This window comes from Ranitomeya variabilis, chromosome 2, assembly GCF_051348905.1.
Source record: "Ranitomeya variabilis isolate aRanVar5 chromosome 2, aRanVar5.hap1, whole genome shotgun sequence".
NCBI lineage: Eukaryota > Metazoa > Chordata > Amphibia > Anura > Dendrobatidae > Ranitomeya > Ranitomeya variabilis.
Window position 1 is genome coordinate 491,664,698 of NC_135233.1, and position 20,676 is coordinate 491,685,373.

The 20,676-nt window shown below is 42.6% G+C and overlaps 1 protein-coding gene across 2 annotated transcripts; it reads left to right on the top strand.

The window, feature by feature from the left end:
* Window positions 1-228: 228 nt before the first annotated feature.
* Window positions 229-20,441, top strand: LOC143809652 (microtubule-associated serine/threonine-protein kinase 2-like). 2 transcript variants are annotated; one of them, XM_077292705.1, is made up of 20 exons: window positions 229-488; window positions 696-797; window positions 3,048-3,150; window positions 3,669-3,736; window positions 5,589-5,674; window positions 6,907-7,115; window positions 8,432-8,570; window positions 8,656-8,788; window positions 8,979-9,144; window positions 9,261-9,359; window positions 9,554-9,676; window positions 9,827-9,900; window positions 9,994-10,085; window positions 10,997-11,070; window positions 11,459-11,551; window positions 18,663-18,755; window positions 19,020-19,112; window positions 19,378-19,467; window positions 19,726-19,818; window positions 20,043-20,441. In XM_077292705.1, the coding sequence occupies exons 1-20, from the start codon at window positions 264-266 to the stop codon at window positions 20,138-20,140; spliced, it is 2,253 nt and encodes a 750-aa protein (XP_077148820.1). In that variant the 5' UTR covers window positions 229-263; the 3' UTR covers window positions 20,141-20,441. The 2 variants fall into 2 exon arrangements, with proteins under 2 accessions (XP_077148820.1, XP_077148822.1); XM_077292707.1 differs by lacking the exon at window positions 19,020-19,112.
* The last annotated feature ends 235 nt before the right edge of the window (window positions 20,442-20,676 follow it).

The following is a 20,676-nucleotide window of genomic DNA, read 5'->3' on the forward strand; positions in this document are numbered from 1 at the left end:
CACTTTCAGAATTACTAGGCAGCATCTATTTGTACAGAGCCGCCCATGTAAGATTCTATCCCAAGATTCCATGATGACATCACTCATGATGGTCGGCCATTATGACATCACTCATGATGGTCGGCTATTATGACATCACTCATGATGGTCGGCTATTATGACATCACGGAACACTGTGTCTACTTATAGAATCTGCACAGTGTCACGGGTGTCATTGTTTGACTCTATAGCTGGTGGACTGTGCGCACTTGCACTTACTCGCTATGGCTGACTATCTTCTGGATAATCTTCAGGTAGACGCACTAAGGGAGATCATTTCCAACAATCGCCCTGACACTGCGCTTCTACCACCCGATGGCGTCCTCAGCTTCACTCGCCGGCTGGTGATGGGGCTAGTAAGGGACTGCCTGACCAAATACTACCAAGGTCATCTAACCTCAGAGTATCTGAGCGATTTACCTCAGAACATCAGGACATTACTGCAGCAGGTAAGTGGCAGATGCTCCACACAAATCTTCTCCATAATAATAGACCATAATAGCGGGATAGACGTTTCTTCTTTCCTCCTATATAAAACACAGATATGGCGTCATTATATCTGCAGACGGAGGAGCAAATGTCACATAAAATGGCTGCCTCCTTTGTGCCTTTCTCACCTCAGGATTCTCATTTTTATTTCCTTTCTTTTTTTATAGGCTGAAACAAGATTTCAAAATGGCGATTTTTCTTCTATTAAGGAACTCGCACAAAAAGTCCTGTCTGCACTGGAACGTCCGGCCCGCTCATCGGAACGCCTGGTAAGGACCCGTCTTCTTCTCTATCACACGTCCTTGTTTCTGATCTTCTCCAGATAACCAGTCAGATATCAGAAGATCTGGTCTTAGATCTTACAGGCCTCCCTGTTAGCTCCCGTCAGCACAGCATATTTATGGTCGCTAGTCTCTGCTGCTCTTCGGTGATGATAGTCTGTATTCTGCTGATGTAGTCACAGCTCAGTGGAGGGATGTCTGTATTTCTGCCTCTGTCTAGTGCTATTATCTTCCTGATTGTAAATGCTACAGCTGAGATAATGGGCGATATTACAGAAATGTTGTGCATACAAGACTCTTATACCGTATATTACCGTGTATACTCGAGTATCAGCCGAGATTTTCAGCCCATTTTTTTAGGCTCAAAGTGCCCCTCTCGGCTTATACTCAAGTCATTGTTCCAAGGGGGTCGGAGGGGGAGGGGGAGCGGCAGCAATCACATCATACTCACCCCCACCTGACGCGTCTCTGCACGTCCCTGCTTCTCAGATGGTCTCTGGCGCCTGCAGCTCTTCCTGTGTTCAGCGGTCAAATGGCACCGCTCATTAAAGTAATGAATATGGACGCAACTCCACTCCCATACGGGTGGAGTGCATATTCATTACTTTAATGAGCGGTACCATGTGACCGCTGAACACAAGAACCAGCTGCTGGTGCGCGCCGGAGACCATCAGAGAAGCAGGGACTTGCAGAGACCACGCCAGGACGGGGTGAGTATGACGGGGCAGGGTGAGCCATGCGATATTCACCTGTCCCCGTTCCACCACTACGCTGTGTCTTCTGCGTCCTCTGGCTGTGACGTTCAGGTCAGAGGGTGCGATGACGTGTTTAGTGCGCGCCCTCTGCCTGAACAGTTACTGCAGAGAGCCAGAAGACACAGCGCCACGCGACAGTGGAAGGGGACAAGTGAATATCGCAAGTTCTGGGGGCCTGAGCCAGCAGCGACTACGGCACCTGGCCCCCATAGCGCGCCGGTGTCCCCGCCTGCTCAGGACACCAGCACTCGGCGCCCAGTGATGAGAGGTGAGTTTGTCATTTTTTAATCACAGCAACAGCAGCATACAGGGCATATTATGCTGTGGAGCATCTTATGGGGCCATCAACCTTTATGGAGCAGCATATGGGAGTATTATGCTATGAAGCATCTTATAGGGCCATCAACCTTTATGGAGCAGCATATGGGGCATCTTATGCTATGGAGCATCTTATGGGGCCATCAAACTTTGTGGAGCAGCATATAGGGCATATTATGCTATGGAGCATCTTATAGCACCATCAACCTTTATGAGCAGAATATGGGGCATATTATGCTATGGAGCATCTTATGGGGCCATCAACCTTTATGGAGCAGCATATGGGGCATATTATTCTATGGATCATCTTATGGGGCCATCAACTTTTATGGAGCAGCATATGGGGCATATTATTATATGGGGCCATCAACCTTTATGAAGCATTATAAGAGGCATATTATTCTATGGAGCATCTTATGGGGCCATCATTAACCTTTGTGCAGCATTATATGGGGCATATTTTAATATGGAGCATCTTATGGGGCCATTATTAACCTTTGTGCAGCATTATATGGGGCATAGTTTTATATGGAGCATCTTATGGGGCCCATCATGAACTTTATGGAGCATTATATGGGGCGTATTTTGTATGAAGCTTCTTATGGGGCCATCATGAACTGTATGGAGCATTATATGGGGCTCCTGATTCAATATGGATATTCAAAAACATTTAACCTACTCATGTCCCAATCAATTTTACTTTTATTGGTATCTATTTTTATTTTTGAAATTTACCGGTAGCTGGTGCATTTCCCACCCTAGGCTTATACTCAAGTCAATAAGTTTTCCCAGTTTTTTGTGGCATACTCGGGTCGGCTTATACTCGAGTATATATGGTAATCTGGATTTGTGGAGAGGAGCTGCAGTGTAAAGCCATTCCCTTTAATACTGTAATGAATGAAGTACCCATGATATAACGAGCGCAGGTAACACGGCTCTGGGATCACGGTGCAGAGGAGTCGAAGTTTACACTGAACATTTGATTTTTCAATCTTAATTTATCTTAATCCACTTAAATGAGAGAATGAGAAAAGTGATCAACATGGCGCATTATCTGTATAGTTACAATTGCTGGATCTGTAAATGCAGGTTTATTGCTTCCTGATTTATGGATTTGGTGATTTATTGAAATCCTCCACATATTAAATATATATATCCTTATTAGGAAACAGCAGAAGGCGACATCAAAGATGGGCAAAATCTACACCCGGAAATAATCCCTGACCCTAATACGAGTCAGCGGGAACTGACCAGCGATCTGATCACAGGTAAGCCGATCACCCAACCTTCTAGAAGGAATCTCCAGATATTATAGAGCACAGGGGACAATGGCGGATTTACTCTACACTGTGTGCAGGGAACCTGTCAGCACATGTTACATGTGAAGTGCTGCTCTGACTGTACAGGACATTACCCTCTAATGAAAGGTATCCTTTTGTTTTTAGAAATCCAATATCTCAGTCGTGAGAAATCTAACATAGAAGCCATACACCAACCTCGATGGAAGTGCACTGGGGGCGTGGAAGAAAACATCTGAGTGCAGTGACACGCCCCTAGTGCACTTACAGGCTAATTTGCATATGGCTTCTCTGCTTGAGCTCTCCCTTCCCATCCCTCACATGTACAGCGAGGGCGATGACTTCCTCATATTTAGGATCCTCATATAATTAGTAATAATCCCATTTACAGATGTCCCGCCATTTCTCCGTTATATTGCTGTATTGTGTATGTAGGATTGATGTCGTCTAATACATTTTATTTCTTCATCTCTTCATCATTATTTTAGATCCAACTGTGCTGGCGATTCCTGACAGTGGAATCTATGAGATCCCGGAGATCCAAGAACCTGCTGCTGTGAGTATCATAGAGGGAGATATCTGTATATCACGAGATCATGGGGAGTGAATGACACATCCAGTATTATCCCTCATATAACCAAGGGACATCTCTGTTCTAAATGTAGCTGACACTGTTGTGTTAGATAATAGCACTTATACTAAACGGAATCTGGCACCAGGTTTCTGAGAACAGCATGATGTAGGGGCAGAGACACGGATTCCAGAGAGGTCACCTACTTTACTGGCTGCAGCAGTTGTGATAAAATCACACTTTTCTCTGTTGCAGATCTAGCAGAGCTCTGAATACTGAGCCATGTATAACCCCGCCCACACCACTGATTGGCCGCTTTCTGTGTACAGTACACTCTGAATAGGCAGAAATCTGCTAATCAGTGGTGGGAGCAGGGCTACATAGAGCAATAGGACTATGCGGCACAACACTAGTCCTATAGTGATAATCTCTTGCAGATTCCCTTTAAGTTTTCATCTGTGATCTCCCATATTATTCAGCACTGTACAATGAATCCGGTGTATGGAGGATCCCCCTTAACCCTTTAAAAACCTATGACATGCTTTGTCCGTGGCCTCCCCTATCTTTTCCGGCACATGACAGCTCATCTGATCATCATCAGATGTGATCCTAACAGCCACGGGTGGAATTGTGATCCACCCACGGCTGTTAACATGTTAAATGCTGCTGTCGAACTCTGACAGCGGGATATAACATGGCCGCTTCGTAAGCGCGTCTTAGCTCCGCCCATTGGTGTCTGTGTCACATGACCGCGTGTCGCTGATGGGTTGGCATGACAACCCGAGGTCTGCAGGAGACCCTTTGGTTGTCATTGCTGAAATGCTATTGGCGCCGCCCGGTGGTCGACCCTCATAGCAGATGAGCCTTTTTGCTATGTGTGACACAAGCGATCGGATGATCACAGATTCTCATCTCCCATGGAGACTAGTGAAGCAAGTAAAAAGTACAAAAAAAGTTTTTTAAAAATATAAAAGTTCAAATTACCCCCCTTTTACCCCATTGAAAACAATTTAAAAAATAACATATTTGATATTGTAGCATTCGGAATCACCCGATCTGTCAAAGTATAAGAAGAATTATTCCAATGGCGTAAACGAGAAAAAAATCAAAATGCCAGAATTACGCTTTTTTAGTCGCTGCAACATTGCAATAAAATGCAATAATGGACGATCAGAACATCATATCTATCCATAAATGGTATCAATAAAACTATCAGTTCCTCACTCTAAAAACAAGCCCTCACCTAGCCGTAGATCACGAAAAATGGAGATGTAACGGGTATCGTAAAACAGCGTCATTTTTTTATTTTTTTTGACAAAACTTTGAATGTTTTTTTTTTCACCACTTAAATAAAAAAGAACCTAGACATGTTTGGTATCTGTGAACTCGTAATGATCTGGAGAATCATAATGGCAGGTCAGTTCTAGCATTTAGTGAACCTACCAAAAAAGCCAAACAAAGAACAAGTGTGGGATTGCACTTATCTGCAATTTCACTGCACTTAGAGTTTTTATCCGTTTTTCAGTACAGGTTAAGGTAAAACCAATAGTGTTGTTCAAAAGTACAATTTGTCCCACAAAAAACAACCCTCACATGGCCATATTAACCGAAAATAACAAAGTTATGGCTCTGGGGAGAAGGGGAGCGAAAATCGGAAACGCAAGAACAGAAATACCCCTGGTTATTACGGGGTTAGATTACATCCGTGTCTGCGGAGCGCCCTGCTTGTATCCTCCCTACATTCAATCACTGTAAATCAGCTGGGACATAATATTGGAGGAAGACGGTTTTGTATCTGGAGCTTTTTTATCTGAATATCATTTCTTATTTTTTACAGGGAGAGATCGAATCATTGATCCCAGCGAGAAAACCACATATAAGAGACTTTGAAATATCCAAACTGATCGGCAAAGGATCTTTTGGGTGAGATTTCTGTAGCTATAATCCACATTTCTCAGGGTTCCCTATGACAACACTTCTGCCTCTGTGCTCTGCCATTCAGCACTATCATAGGGAAATGATCTGAGTCCACATCACTGTTCACATCTAATTCTCACTATTCAGCTCATTCATATACAGTGGAGCGTACTGACCTATAACAGGTTACACTGGAAGCACCTGTGCACACATCGCAGACTTGTCGCTTTTTTTTCATGTGTTTTTCTGCTCAGATTTTTTACAAATCCTGAAGGATTTCATGATGCCAGAAAGTAAATGAGATTCCTGAAGTCTCATGCACACGATGCTTATCTTTCCATTTAAATCTGCAGTGTGTCATTTCTTTCCGCAGATTTCACACATAATAATGAGTGTGGAAAAATCTGCAACAAAAACGCAGGCAGAAAAAGTATCAAAAACGCAACAAAAATGTGCCTATTTTGGACATCGTTTTTCATGCTTAGAAATAAAGATATGGTGCAAAAATTTCTACTGCAAATGGTTAAGATGGGCACACACCCTTAAGGAAAGGGATTAAAATAATACAATACATTACACTCACTTGTCCTAGACCCCATCTGTTCTTATGTTGCCGCCTCCACCAGAGCTTCCTCCTCAGCAGAGTTTGGTTTTGTGGGGTTCCATTATGGAGTTGATAAGAGTGATCGGCTACACACGGTCACGGGAGGATTGACATGATATTGACGTCAATGACATCTGCACCCACACCCTCCACCGTGACCACGTGAGTCCAATCACTGGCCTCAGGTCCAGAAGGGGGCGCCAGAGCAACCGAAGACTGGAACGGAGGATGGAGACCTGCAGGGATGGACAGGTGGGAGCCTCGGACAGGTGGGCAGAATGTGCTCCATTATTATTTATCTATCGGAGGAGCAGAATAAACTTCTTACAGCAACTGGAGGAATTTCAATTTGGACTAAATTTTACTTGGGCAGAATCGGATCTTCTGGTCAATGATAGAGAATCTGCCCAAGAAGATTCTCTCCTCTCTAATGTGACATGTGAGGGCTCCGACAGACATGGCATTACATAGATCTCCATAGTTGATCTATGTAGTGCTATTTTATTAATTTCTAGAAATGTATTTCCAGTGACGGACGGACTTCAAGAATTAGTACAGAAGATCATATAATGACTTCTATAGATGGACTGATAATAAGGATTGGTTATAAACCACGTATTGTTCTTTTCTCCAGGTCTGTCTACTTGGCGCGCCATAAAGACTTACACCAGATCTTTGCGATGAAGAAAATGGACAAGCGGAGCCTGAATACTCCAAAAAGAGTGGATCGGACCTTTCTGGAGAGGGACATCTTGACATTCGCTGACTGTCCCTTTGTGGTTTCCATGCTCTGTTCCTTTCCAACTATATCTCACCTCTGCATGGTCATGGAGTATGTAGAAGGTAGGACATGTGCATTATACTGTATGATAGTCATCCATGTCTGCTTACATCTCATCACCGCACATATAATTAGGATTTGTCCAGGTGGTTGGTTACATCACCACAGAGCATTTACTATAGGTCATATATTACCTAGATGCCCAGGAACCCATTGATGTGTGTGCAGGGGTACTATGGGGCTCATGAGTCGGAGGAGGCCTAGCGCCACTTGGCATTATCATCACAAATTCAGAGTAGCCGCATCCTCAGAATGTGAATATGGCTGAACAGAATGGCCCAAGAGGAAGCCGAAAGCTCCCTGATCCACCATTCAGCCTGTGGTTGTGAGACTGTGGTCTGAGGCTCCGTACGCTGCTGGTGCAGAGCAGTCACAGCCTGTAGCGAGGAGTCTCAGTACTCCCACTGTACTGAGCAGAGCAGCATGCCGTGGGAATGGGGCGAGGTGAATAGTGCTTTATTAATGCAGGGGCCATAATACTGAATGGGTATCTGTGGGGGACAAAGCACTGTGTGATAGGCTATGGGAGCCTGCTAATATCCCCATATTGATTTGCTGGCTGTGAATGCCCCTATACTGAGTGGGGTCTGCATACTGAGTGGTGTGCTGTGGGGGACCTTATTCTGTGTGGGGGTCCTCATTCTGTGTTAGGGTCCACCTTATGTGTGACTGGCTGAGGGGACCATCATACTGAGTGGAGACATGTGGGGGCCATTATATTGTGTGAGGGTCTGTGTGGGACATTATACCGAGTATAGGCACTGTGGGCGCCATTATACTTAGTGTGGGCATCATACTGACACTGTATATGTGGGGTGATACTGTAGGCAGGAAGATTCACTGTGGGGATACCATACTCAGTGTTTGTGGGTGGGGGCAAGTTTGAGGGCATCATACTTTGAAATGGCCATGAAAAAGTATATTGCTGGTGAGAACACTAAGGGGCTTCTATAGATAGATATTAGATAGATACCGTAGATAGATATCATTTTTAGAGGCCTAATTAGAACGTTTTCTCTGGGGCCCTGTGATTTCTATGTAAGCCACTGTCTGTGTGATCTCCCCTGTATGTCCACACTGAGCATGCCAGTATCTCCAGTATCTCCAGCATCTTCAGCTGTAGGCAGGATGTGATATCACTTTATGCTATTAGTTACATGGACCACATTTCACCACTACTTTAGTCTAATATTATGTGCACTATTCATTATGTCTGTACATATTCTCTCCTGACAAATATCTCTGCTCACTTCTCATTATACATCACGGTGATCTGCTTTATCAACCCCTCACCGGTCATATTTCCTTTTTTCTACAGGTGGAGACTGTCATACCCTATTAAACAAAAGGGGTCGTTTACCTGTCCCCTTGGCCCGCTTGTACTTTGCAGAAGCCGTTGTTGCTGTAGAATACTTGCACAGCTACGGTGTGGTGCACAGAGACCTAAAGCCAGATAAGTAAGTGCCCCCTGTAGTATAATAAAGGAAGTTATCATTTATTATCATATATTCTGAAAGGTTAAAACCATCTTTTCTTTCACAGCCTCCTGATAACATCTGCAGGACACATAAAAGTTGCAGATTTTGGAATCTCAAAACTTGGTGTCATGATTCCAAAAACCAACACCTACAAGCAATCAGCAGAGAACATCAGCAGAGAGTTTCGGGACCGTGAGGTTGGCATCACTTACAGAAGCGCAGCTTGTTCTTTACTAATCTCATCACGCTGTTGTTTTTTCTCTGCATTCTTCATTTCTATAGATCTTTTCCGCTGATATTTTATCTTGTGTTATTGTGTTTTTATGGTGAAAACTCATCATAATAATGGTATGATCAATCTCATCTCTTTCTTCTGTTGGTTTCCAGGTCGGTGGCACCCCATATTACGTAGCCCCAGAGGTCATTCTGAAAGAAGGCTATGGAAGACCTGTTGACTGGTGGTCAATGGGGGTCATACTACATAAATTTCTTGTGGGACGTGTACCATTTAATGGGATTTCCCAAACTAGGATTAATAAAAATATTGTCATTGGTAAGTGAAGTAATCCGATCATTGCTTTGATAGGTTACATTTGTTTACTTAGTTCATTTGCTCTATCTTACAGTCCAATAAAGATGTTTTATTTTTTGTAATTATCTATATAACAGGAGGCGTACATTTGGATCGTAAGCGCTTTCTTCCCATTGATGCTCGGAACCTCATCACTGAACTGCTCAGAAAGAATCCTGCACAAAGACTTGGGACAGGTAACAATTTGCGTATTACACATAGAACATATCGCTCATGTCCATGGGAATCAGCACCTCTCTATCAATCAGCCCATTCATTTATAATTCTTCATAATATGACTGAAAATTCATTAGTTCAGATTAAGTTAAATAGTTCAGATGTAGAACAGTCTCTGCCAATATCCACAACACTTTTGTTTTGTCTTTTCCAGCAGGAGCATTTGAGATTAAGAGTCATCCATTCCTGATAGACTTAGACTTTAACAACCTTCTATGTCAGAAGCCGATGTACGTTCCTCAGCTTGCGTCAAAAGTGTACACAAGCTTCTCTATCAGTAAGTAGAAGGAGACGTCATCTAGACGAAGCAGCTGTTTGTCTTGTCTACCATAGTTTGAGACAATTGCTTGCCATTAATATTATAGATAAATAGTGACTTTGTTTTATTGACAACCTCTAATAATACTTCATTACCTATGTCTTGTAGAGCACTCTGATGGGGAGGACAATGAGAGCTTTAGCTACCCAAATTTTACATCTTCTTCTTTATGGCTTTCTAAAGTAAGTATGCAAACAATAGATCCAAAAATGAAAAAAAAATTCCTTAAAAAGGAAAGAAAATGTATTTCATAACTTATTGTTGTTCGCATTTAGCTCTGTACCAATGCTACCAGGAGGATGAACAAGGAGGTTCCCAAGTCCCCTCCACTGTGTACCCCAGAATCCAGAATGGACGTCTCAGAAATGTGAGTAGATTATAGGGTCATTACTTGGAGCTCCAGGCTGATATATGTGCACAACCCCAAATACATGACATAAATACCATAATATCAAATACAGCATCCATCGCCCCACGATTAGCAGTCATTATTAGGGTTGAGCGAAACGGGTCGTTCATTTTCATAAGTCGCCGACTTTTGGCAAAGTCGGCGTCTCATGAAACCCGACCCGATCCCTGTGCGGGGTCGGCCATGCGGTACGCGATCTTGGCGCCAAAGTCGCATTTCGTATGACGCGATTAGCGCCATTTTTTCAGCCAATGAATGAGCGTGGGCAGAGTGATGACATAGGTGTTAGGGGAGTGAACGCCTATCGACATGTTATCGCTTGTGCGCAGTAGGGATTTTGAATGTGCAATCCGAAATTTTCTGTGCTGGGACGGAGGGGAGAGAGAGAGAGAGAGAGAGAGAGAGAGAGAGAGAGAGAGAGAGAGAGAGAGAGAGAGAAATATATATATCTATATCTATATATATATATATATATATATATTTCCTTCATTTCCGCCGAAACCAGAGTTTTCACGGTGGTCGGCCGATTTCACTCGTCTCGACTTTTAAGAGAGTCGGGTTTCACAAAACCCGACTCGACCCTAAAAAACTAAAGGTCGCTCAACCCTAGTCATTATGCTTTTGGCTTCAGAAACTGCTGATGGTGACATCCCATAATTGCAGCCAGTCATGCACTTTTAGTGCTGCCCACACTGTGGTAGAGATATACAACTACATGCCAGCCATTCTTTGTAGTTGTTTTTCGCTGTATTTTCCACACTATAACTCTCATATGTCCTAATAGGCCTTTGGCTGGTGTTACTCTAGTGAGACAACCCCTTTTATACTGCATTTACTTGTGATTTACATGTTTTTCTTCTTCCAAACAGGCAGAAAGAATCTTTTCCTGCATCTATTAGAGACGATGCTTTTACCAGTTTGCCATCCTTGTGCCCATGGTCAGGTATGTACGTCTACAGCACAACAAATGAGAATGTTGACTTCAAGTCTCAAATATTTCACATGAATTTTCTGTTATTTGTCTCCTATGTTATCTATGTTTCACGGATCCCAATTATGTTGCCCATAGGCCCATACATTTCGCTAATTTTGTACAGTTTTCCCAGATTACCAGATCATTTATGTGGAGCAGATGTTATCTGTCAGTGATGGGATATGTATGATGGCTGACAGTGATCCCTGACCTCTGTATAGATTCCTCTGCTATTTGGCCACAGTGACCGCACAGTAGTATCATGTAATAAGTCGTCGCTTTACTTACATTAAAGATACAAAGCAGATCCTATAACAATATAATGTTACTAAGAGGTTTTTTTTTACTTTCTGCTCAGAATTTCCAGCTCACGAGGAAGAGAAATCTTCTATACATTTGAGTATTGAGGAACAAAACTCAGAAAATGAAGAAAAGGGGGAAAAGAGACAAGGTAAGTGTGAGGATTGGCTCCATGTTGTGTGCTGTCAGTCAGTGGGAATAATTCATGTGGAGAAAATGACATCTGTCAATGATGGGATTGTCACATGTATGATGGCTGACAGTGATCCCTGACCTCTGTATAAGAGGGGGAAACCAGGAGGGTGGTAGTCGTGGCGAGTTACTTAACCCCTTTCTGACATTAGACGTACTATCCCGTCGAGGTGGGGTGGGCCCATATGACCACCGACGGGATAGTACGTCATATGCGATCGGCCAAGCTCACGGGGGGAGCGCGGCCGATCGCGGCCGGGTGTCAGCTGACTATCGCAGCTGACATACGGCACTATGTGCCAGGAGCGTTCACGGACCGCCCCCGGCACATTAACCCCCGGCACACTGCGATGAAACATGATCGCAGTGTTCCGTCGGTATAGGGAAGCATCGCGCAGGGAGGGGGCTCCCTGCGTGCTTCCCTGAGACCCCCGTTGCAACGCGATGAGATTGCGTTGCTCCGAGGGTCTCTTACCTCCTCCTCGCTGCAGCAGGCCCGGATCCAACATGGCCGCGGCATCCTTGGCCTGCAGGGAGGTGGCTTCACAGTGCCTTCTCAGAGCAGGCGCCGGGAAGCCTGGAGGAGCTGTGCACGTCAGATCGCCGATCTGACACAGTGCACAGCAAAGCGTCAGATCGGTGATCTTACACTATAATATGATGCCCCCCCTGGGGCAATGTTATAGTGTAAGAAAAAAATATTCACATGTGTAAAATAGAAAAAATCCCCCCCCCAAAAAAAAAAATATATATATTGTTCCTATAAATACATTTCTTTATCTAAATAAAAAAAAAACAATAAAAGTACACATATTTAGTATCGCCACGTCCGTAACGACCCGACCTATAAAACTGTCCAACTAGTTAACTCCTTCAGTGAACACCGTAAAAAAAAATAAAAAAAGAGGCAAAAAACAACGCTTTATTATCATACCGCCAAACAAAAAGTGGAATAACACGCGATCAAAAAGACGGATATAAATAACCATGGTACAGCTGATAACGTCATCTTGTCCCGCAAAAAAACAGCCGCCATACAGCATCATCAAAGAAAAAAAAAAAAGTTATAGTCCTCAGAATAAAGCGATGCAAAAATAATTATTTTTTCTGTAAAATAGTATGTATCGTATAAAAGCGCCAAAACATAAAAAAATGATATAAATGACGTATCGCTGTAATCGTACTGACCCGAAGAATAAAACTGCTTTATCCATTTTACCAAACGCGGAACGGTATAAACGCTTCCCCCAAAAGAAATTCATGAATAGCTGGTTTTTGGTCATTGTGCCTCACAAAAATCAGAATAAAAAGCGATCAAAAAATGTCACGTGACCGAAAATGTTACCAATAAAAACGTCAACTCGACCCACAAAAAACAAGACCTCACATGACTCTGTGGACCAAAATATGGAAAAATTATAGCTCTCAAAATTATTTTTTGCAATAAAAAGCGTCTTTCAGTGTGTGACGGCTTCCAATAAAAAAAAAGCTAAAAAACCCACTATAAAAGTAAATCAAACCCCCCTTCATCACCCCCTTAGTTAGCGAAAAATAAAAAAAATTTAAAAATGTATTTATTTCCATTTTCCCATTAGGGTTAGGGTTAGGGCTAGGGTTAGGGCTAGGGTTAGGGTTAGGGCAAGGGCTAGGGCTAGGGCTAGGGTTAGGGCTAGGGTTAGAGTTAGGGCAAGGGTTAGGGCTAAGGTTAGGGCTAGGGTTAGGGTTAAGGCTAGGGTTAGGGCTAGGGTTAGGGCTAGGTTTAGCGTTCGGGTTAGGGCTAGGGTTAGGGCTAGGGTTAGGGCAAGGGTTAGGGCTAGGGTTAGGGTTGGGGCTAGGGTTAAGGCTACAGTTAGGGTTGGGGCTAAAGTTAGGATTAGGGTTGGGGCTAAAGTTAGGGTTAGGATTACATTTACGGTTGGGAATAGGGTTGGGATTAGGGTTAGGGGTGTGTCAGGGTTAGGGGTGTGGTTAGGGTTACCGTTGGGATTAGGGTTAGGGATGTGTTTGGATTAGGGTTTCAGGTAGAATTGGGGGGTTTCCACTGTTTAGGCACATCAGGGGCTCTCCAAACGTGACATGGTGTCTGATCTCAATTCCAGCCAATTCTGCGTTGAAAAAGTAAAACAGTTCTCCTTCCCTTCCAAGCTCTCCTGTGCGCCCAAACAGGGGTTTGCCCCAACATAAATAAATATAGAAAATTACATAAATTCTGTAAAAAGCAAATCAAGGTAGCAAAGATTGAGACAGAGAGACTCATTGCCAGAGAGAGCAAAAATAACCCCAAAATATTCTTTAACTACATAAATAGTAAGAAACTAAAAAATGATAGTGTTGGCCCCCTTAAAAATAGTCTGGGTGAAATGGTGGATGAGGATGGGGAAAAAGCCAATATGCTAAATGACTTTTTTTCATCAGTATTTACAAAAGAAAATCCCATGGCAGCCAATATGACTAGTGATAAAAATTCCCAATTAAATGTTACCTGCTTAACCCAGCAGGAAGTACGGCGGCGTCTAAAAATCACAAAAATTGACAAATCTCCGGGCCCGGATGGGATACACCCCCGAGTACCGCAGGAACTAAGTACAGTCATTGATAGACCGTTATTTTTAATCTTTAAAGAGTCCATAATAACAGGGTCTGTACCACAGGACTGGCGTATAGCAAATGTGGTGCCAATATTCAAAAAAGGGGCAAAAACTGAACTCGGTAATTATAGGCCAGTAAGTTTAACCTCTACTGTGGGTAAAATCCTGGAGGGCATTCTAAGGGATGCTATACTGGAGTATCTGAAGAGGAATAACCTCATGACCCAGTATCAGCACGGGTTTAGGGACCGTTCATGTCAGACTAATTTGATCAGCTTCTATGAAGAGGTAAGTTCAGGACTGGACCAAGGGAACCCAGTGGATGTAGTGTGTATGGACTTTTCAAAAGCTTTTGATACGGTGCCACACAAAAGGTTGATACATAAAATGAGAATAATGGGGATAGGGGAAAATATGTGCAAGTGGGTTGAGAGCTGGCTCAGGGATAGGAAACAAAGGGTGGTTATTAATGGAGCACACTCGGACTGGGTCGCGGTTAGTAGTGGGGTTCCACAGGGGTCAGTATTGGGCCCTCTTCTTTTTAACATATTTATTAATGACCTTGTAGGGGGCATTCAGAGTAGAATTTCAATATTTGCAGATGACACTAAACTCTGCAGGGTAATCAATACAGAGGAGGACAATTTTATATTACAGGATGATTTATGTAAACTAGAAGCTTGGGCTGATAAATGGCAAATGAGCTTTAATGGGGATAAATGTAAGGTCATGCACTTGGGTAGAAGTAATAAGATGTATAACTATGTGCTTAATTCTAAAACTCTGGGTAAAACTGTCAATGAAAAGGACCTGGGTGTATGGGTGGATGACAAACTCATATTCAGTGGCCAGTGTCAGGCAGCTGCTACAAAAGCAAATAAAATAATGGGATGCATTAAAAGAGGCATAGATGCTCATGAGGAGAACATAATTTTACCTCTATACAAGTCACTAGTGCGACCACACTTAGAATACTGTGCACAAGTCTGGTCTCCGGTGTATAAGAAAGACATAGCTGAACTAGAGTGGGTGCAGAGAAGAGCGACCAAGGTTATTAGAGGACTGGGGGGTCTGCAATACCAAGATAGGTTATTACACTTGGGGCTATTTAGTTTGGAAAAAGGAAGGCTAAGGGGTGATCTTATGTTAATGTATAAATATATGAGGGGACAGTACAAAGACCTTTCTGATGATCTTTTTAATCATAGACCTGAGACAGGGACAAGGGGGCATCCTCTACGTCTGGAGGAAAAAAGGTTTAAGCATAATAACAGATGCGGGTTCTTTACTGTAAGAGCAGTGAGACTATGGAACTCTCTGCCGTATGATGTTGTAATGAGTGATTCATTACTTAAATTTAAGAGGGGCCTGGATACCTTTCTGGAAAAGTATAATGTTACAGGGTATATATACTAGATTCCTTGATAAGGCGTTGATCCAGGGAACTAGTCTGATTGCCGTATGTGGGGTCGGGAAGGAATTTTTTTCCCCATGGCGGAGCTTACTCTTACCACATGGGTTTTTTTTGCCTTCCCCTGGATCAACATGTTAGGGCATGTTAGGTTAGGCTATGGGTTGAACTAGATGGACTTAAAGTCTTCCTTCAACCTTAATAACTATGTAACTATGTAACATATGGGGTATCAGCGTTCTCAGGACACATTGGACAACAACATTCGGGGTCCAATTTCTCCTGTTACCCTTGGGAAAATACAAAACTGGGGGCTAAAAAATAATTTTTGTGGAAAAAAAAGATTTTTATTTTCACGGCTCTGCGTTATAAACTGTAGTGAAACACTTGGGGGTTCAAAGTTCTCACAACACATCTAGATAAGTTCCTTGGGGGGTCTAGTTTCCAATATTGGGTCACTTGTGGGGGGTTTCTACTGTTTAGGTACATTAGGGGCTCTTCAAACGCAATGTGATGCCTGCAGACCAATCCATCTAAGTCTGCATTCCAAATGACGCTCCTTCCCTTCCGAACTCTGCCATGCGCTCAAACGGTGGTTCCCCCCCACATGTGAGGTATCAGCGTACTCAGGACAAATTGCACAACAACTTTTGGGGTCCAATTTCAGCTGTTACCCTTGGAAAAATACAAAACTGGGGGCTAATAAATCATTTTTGTGGAAAAAAAATAATTTTTATTTTCACGGCTCTGCGCTATAAACTGTAGTGAAACACTTGGGGGTTCAAAGCTCTCACAACACATCTAGATGAGTTCCTTAGGGGGTCTACTTTCCAAAATGGTGTCACTTGAGGGGGGTTTCAATGTTTAGGCACATCAGGGGCTCTCCAAAGGCAACATGGCGTCCCTCTCAATTCCTGTCAATTTTGCATTGAAAAGTCAAACGGCGCTCCTTCCCTTCCGAGCTCTCCCATGCGCCCAAACAGTGGTTTACCCCCACATATGGGGTATCAGCATACTCAGGACAAATTGTACAACAACTTTTGCAGTCCAATTTCTTCTCTTACTTTTGGAAAAAAAAAAATTGGGGGCGAAAAGATAATTTTTGTGAAAAAATATGATTTTTTATTTTTACGGCTCTGCATTATAAACTTCTGTGAATCACTTAATGGGTCAAAGTGCTCACCACACATCTAGATAAGTTCCTTAGGGGGTGTACTTTCTAAAATGGTGTCATTTGTAAGGGGTTTCAATGTTTAGGCACATCAGTGGCTCTCCAAACGCAACATGGCGTGCCATCTCAATTCCTGTCAATTTTGCATTGAAAAGTCAAATGGCGCTCCATCGCTTCCGAGCTCTGCCATGCACCCAAACAGTGGTTTAACCCCACATGTGGGGTATCGGCATACTCAGGACAAATTGTACAACACCTTTTGGGGTCGACTTTCTCCTGTTACCCTTGGTAAAATAAAACAAATTGGAGCTGAAGTAAATTTTTTGTGAAAAAAAGTTAAATGTTCATTTTTATTTAAACATTCCAAAAATTCCTGTGAAACACCTGAAGGGTTAATAAACTTCTTGAATGTGGTTTTGAGCACCTTGAGGGGTGCACAGTTTTTAGAATGGTGTCACACTTGGTTATTTTCTATCATATAGACCCTTCAAAATGACCTCAAATGAAATGTGGTCCCTAAAAAAAAATGGTGTTGTAAAAATTAGAAATTGCTGGTCAACTTTAAACCCTTATAACTCCCTAGCAAAAACAAATTTTGGTTCCAAAATTGTGCTGATGTAAAGTAGACATGTGGGAAATGTTACTTATTAAGTATTTTGTGTGACATATCTCTGTGATTTAATTGCATAAAAATTCAAAGTTGGAAAAATGCGAAATTTTCAAAATTTTCGCCAAATTTCCGTTTTTTTCACAAATAAACGCAAGTAATATCAAAGAAATTTTACCACTATCATGAAGTACAATATGTCACGAGAAAACAATGTCAGAATCACCGGGATCCGTTGAAGCGTTCCAGAGTTATAACCTCATAAAGTGACAGTGGCCAGAATTGTAAAAATTGGCCTGGTCATTAACGTGCAAACCACCCTTGGGGATAAAGGGGTTAAGGGCACAGTTCACAAGCAGAGTCCACTAAGGATACAGTCAGTGAGCACTTCTCCCCCTGGTCCCTTTTACATGCAATATGGATCTTCTACAGTTCTTTTCCCTGGAGTTACCTTTCTCCTTTGAACCCAGCCGTCCAGTCGACACAGAATCCACAATAGGCAACAAACTACAACGGGGAAAAACTTTTATTAACAGTAGAGGAATGAAGTAAATGCAAGAGTACAATACTGGTTTTCCTATGCTTTCCCTGTTCTGGTCTCCAACTGCACCCACAGCAATTGAAGTATTCCAAGTTAAGAGGAATTCCACACGCCGGGCATAGCCCTACAGAAGCGGGGGCCTTTTTGGCAATCCTAAGGCCCTTATTGCAAGTCTGCTTCTGAGTGTTCAGTCTTTAATTCAGAGCAGCAGTTCCCTTCCGTCTTGGAGGCCTGGCAATGCCCTGTATCCATATACAACTGTCCTGTCTGAGGTCCTAGGCAGTTCTCTAGAGAAGACAGCAGCTTCCTGTTCCCTCTCTGCTGCTGCTGGCCCAACCCACAATACTAACTGTTTACTGTCCCTGAACTAGCAACAGTACTTAAAGGGATCACTCAAAATACGATATATCACAATAGGAACAGTACAAAAGTAACAGTACTAATACAGCGTAACAATACAACAACATGTAGGTGCATCATATGGCGGTATACAAAGTGCATCACATACATTGCAATAATAAATGAAGAACCTCTTTGTATAAAGTGCACGGGAGGTCACAAGGAAGGAGGAGTAGGTGCTACTGAGTGGACCGGCCACCTCCTTGCATCTGTATAGATTCCTCTGCCATTCGGCCACAGTGACCGCACAGTAGTATCATGTAATAAGTCGTCACTTTACTTACAGTATAGATACAAAGCAGATCCTATAAGAATATAATTTTACTAAGAGTTTTTTTTCACTTTCTCCTCAGAATTTCCAGCTCACGAGGAAGAGAAATCTTCTATATATTTGAGTACTGAGCAACAAAAATCAGAAAGTGAAGAAAAGGGGGAAAAGAGACAAGGTAAGTGTGAGGATCAGCTCCATGTTGTGTGCTGTCAGTCAGAGAGAATAATTCATGTGGAGCAGATGTTATCTGTCAGTGATGGGATATGTATGATGGCTGACAGTGATCCCTGACCTCTGTATAGATTCCTCTGCTATTCGGCCACAGTGACCGCACAGTAGTATCATGTAATAAGTCGTCACTTTACTTACATTATAGATACAAAGCAGATCCTATAAGAATATAATGTTACTAAGAGGTTTCTTTTTACTTTTTCCTCAGAATTTCCAGCTCACGAGGAAGAGAAATCTTCTATATATTTCAGTATTGAGCAACAAAACTCAGAAAGCGAAGAAAAGGGGGAAAAGAGACAAGGTAAGTGTGAGGATCAGCTCCATGTTGTGTGCTGTCAGTCAGTGAGAATAATTCATGTGGAGCAGATGTTATCTGTCGGTGATGGGATATGTATGATGGCTGACAGTGATCCCTGACCTCTGTATAGATTCCTCTGCTATTTGGCCACAGTGACCGCACAGTAGTATCATGTAATAAGTCGTCACTTTACTTACAGTATAGATACAAAGCAGATCCTATAAGAATATAATGTTACTAAGAGTTTTTTTTTTTACTTTCTGCTCAGAATCTCCAGCTCACGAGGAAGGGAAATCTTCTATATATTTGAGTATTGAACAAATCTCAGAAAATGAAGAAAAGGGGGAAAAGAGACAAGGTAAGTGTGAGGATCAGCTCCATGTTGTGTGCTGTCAGTGAGAATAATTCATGTGGAGTATGTTATCTGTCAGAGATAGGATATGTATGATGGCTGACAGTGATCCCTGACCTCTGTTTGATAAGATTCCTCTGACGTTGGGCCGCAGTGATGGCACAGTAGTATCATGTTCCCTCGAGTCCCTTTACTTACATTATAGATAGAAAGCAGATACTATAAGAATATATTGTTACTGAGTTTTTTTTACTTTATCATCAGAATTTCCAGGTCAGGAGGAAAAAATATCTGAAAAAAGTCTGAGTATAGACCAACAAAACTCAAAAAATGAAGAAAAGAAGGGAAAGAAGCAACGTAAGTGTGAGAATCAGCTTTGTGTGATGTCAGTCAGTGAGAATAATTCATGTGGAGCAGATGGCATCTGTCAGTGATGGGATTGTCACATGTATGATGGCTGACAGTGATCCCTGACCTCTGTGTGATAAGATTTATCTGACGTCTGGCCACAATGACCGCACATTAGTGTCACGTAATATGGAGCCAAGTCACTTACATCATATTTACTTCTCTTCTCATAGGTTCCCGCCTCCGCCGGATCTTATCATCCTGCCGGCGAGGATTAGCCAGGGCTGCTCGACTATTTGCATCTTGTCACTGTGCCCCTAGAACCCTCTAAAAGACTGGAAACCTCCACATCTAGCGCCCTGAAGTATAGCAGATTCAGCATCACTGCTGGACTGTGTAGAAGGACCTTCACCATGTACCTGTGGCCTTCTGACTGTTACATCATTACCCGGACATGTTTTGCCTCTGATACCAGGCTCCATGGTATCCATACTGCTCGCCAGACTTGGCTTTTACTGATTACCTGGTATCTGACCCCGGCTGTCTTCCAGACTATGATTTCGTCTATTGATAATGTTCCTGGTTTTATTCCTCCCTTACCCTTCTTTACTATTTTTAATAAAAAAATTATAACTAAAAACCATTACTATTGCTCTGATTGCGTTTCATCTTGAACTCACAACTATTTGTAAGACACTAATTGCTCTTTTTGTCACTAAATGCATTTGTCATTATTCTGAATGCAGCAGTCAGGTTTATATTTCTGTCCAGCAGCTACACCGATGCCTCCACTCTGTACCAGTCATTGCACTCTCCCACAAAGCTCTCCACAGTGATGCACTCTCTTATGACTCCTCCCATTTGTAA

Bases quoted from the DNA above. Each gene is read 5' to 3' on its own strand.
- LOC143809652 (XM_077292705.1), top strand. From the start codon at position 264: ATGGCTGACTATCTTCTGGATAATCTTCAGGTAGACGCACTAAGGGAG. The intron at 11,552-18,662 runs GTAAGTGTGAGG...CTTTCTCCTCAG, and splicing joins AAAGGGGGAAAAGAGACAAG to AATTTCCAGCTCACGAGGAA. The intron at 19,113-19,377 runs GTAAGTGTGAGG...CTTTCTGCTCAG, and splicing joins AAAGGGGGAAAAGAGACAAG to AATCTCCAGCTCACGAGGAA.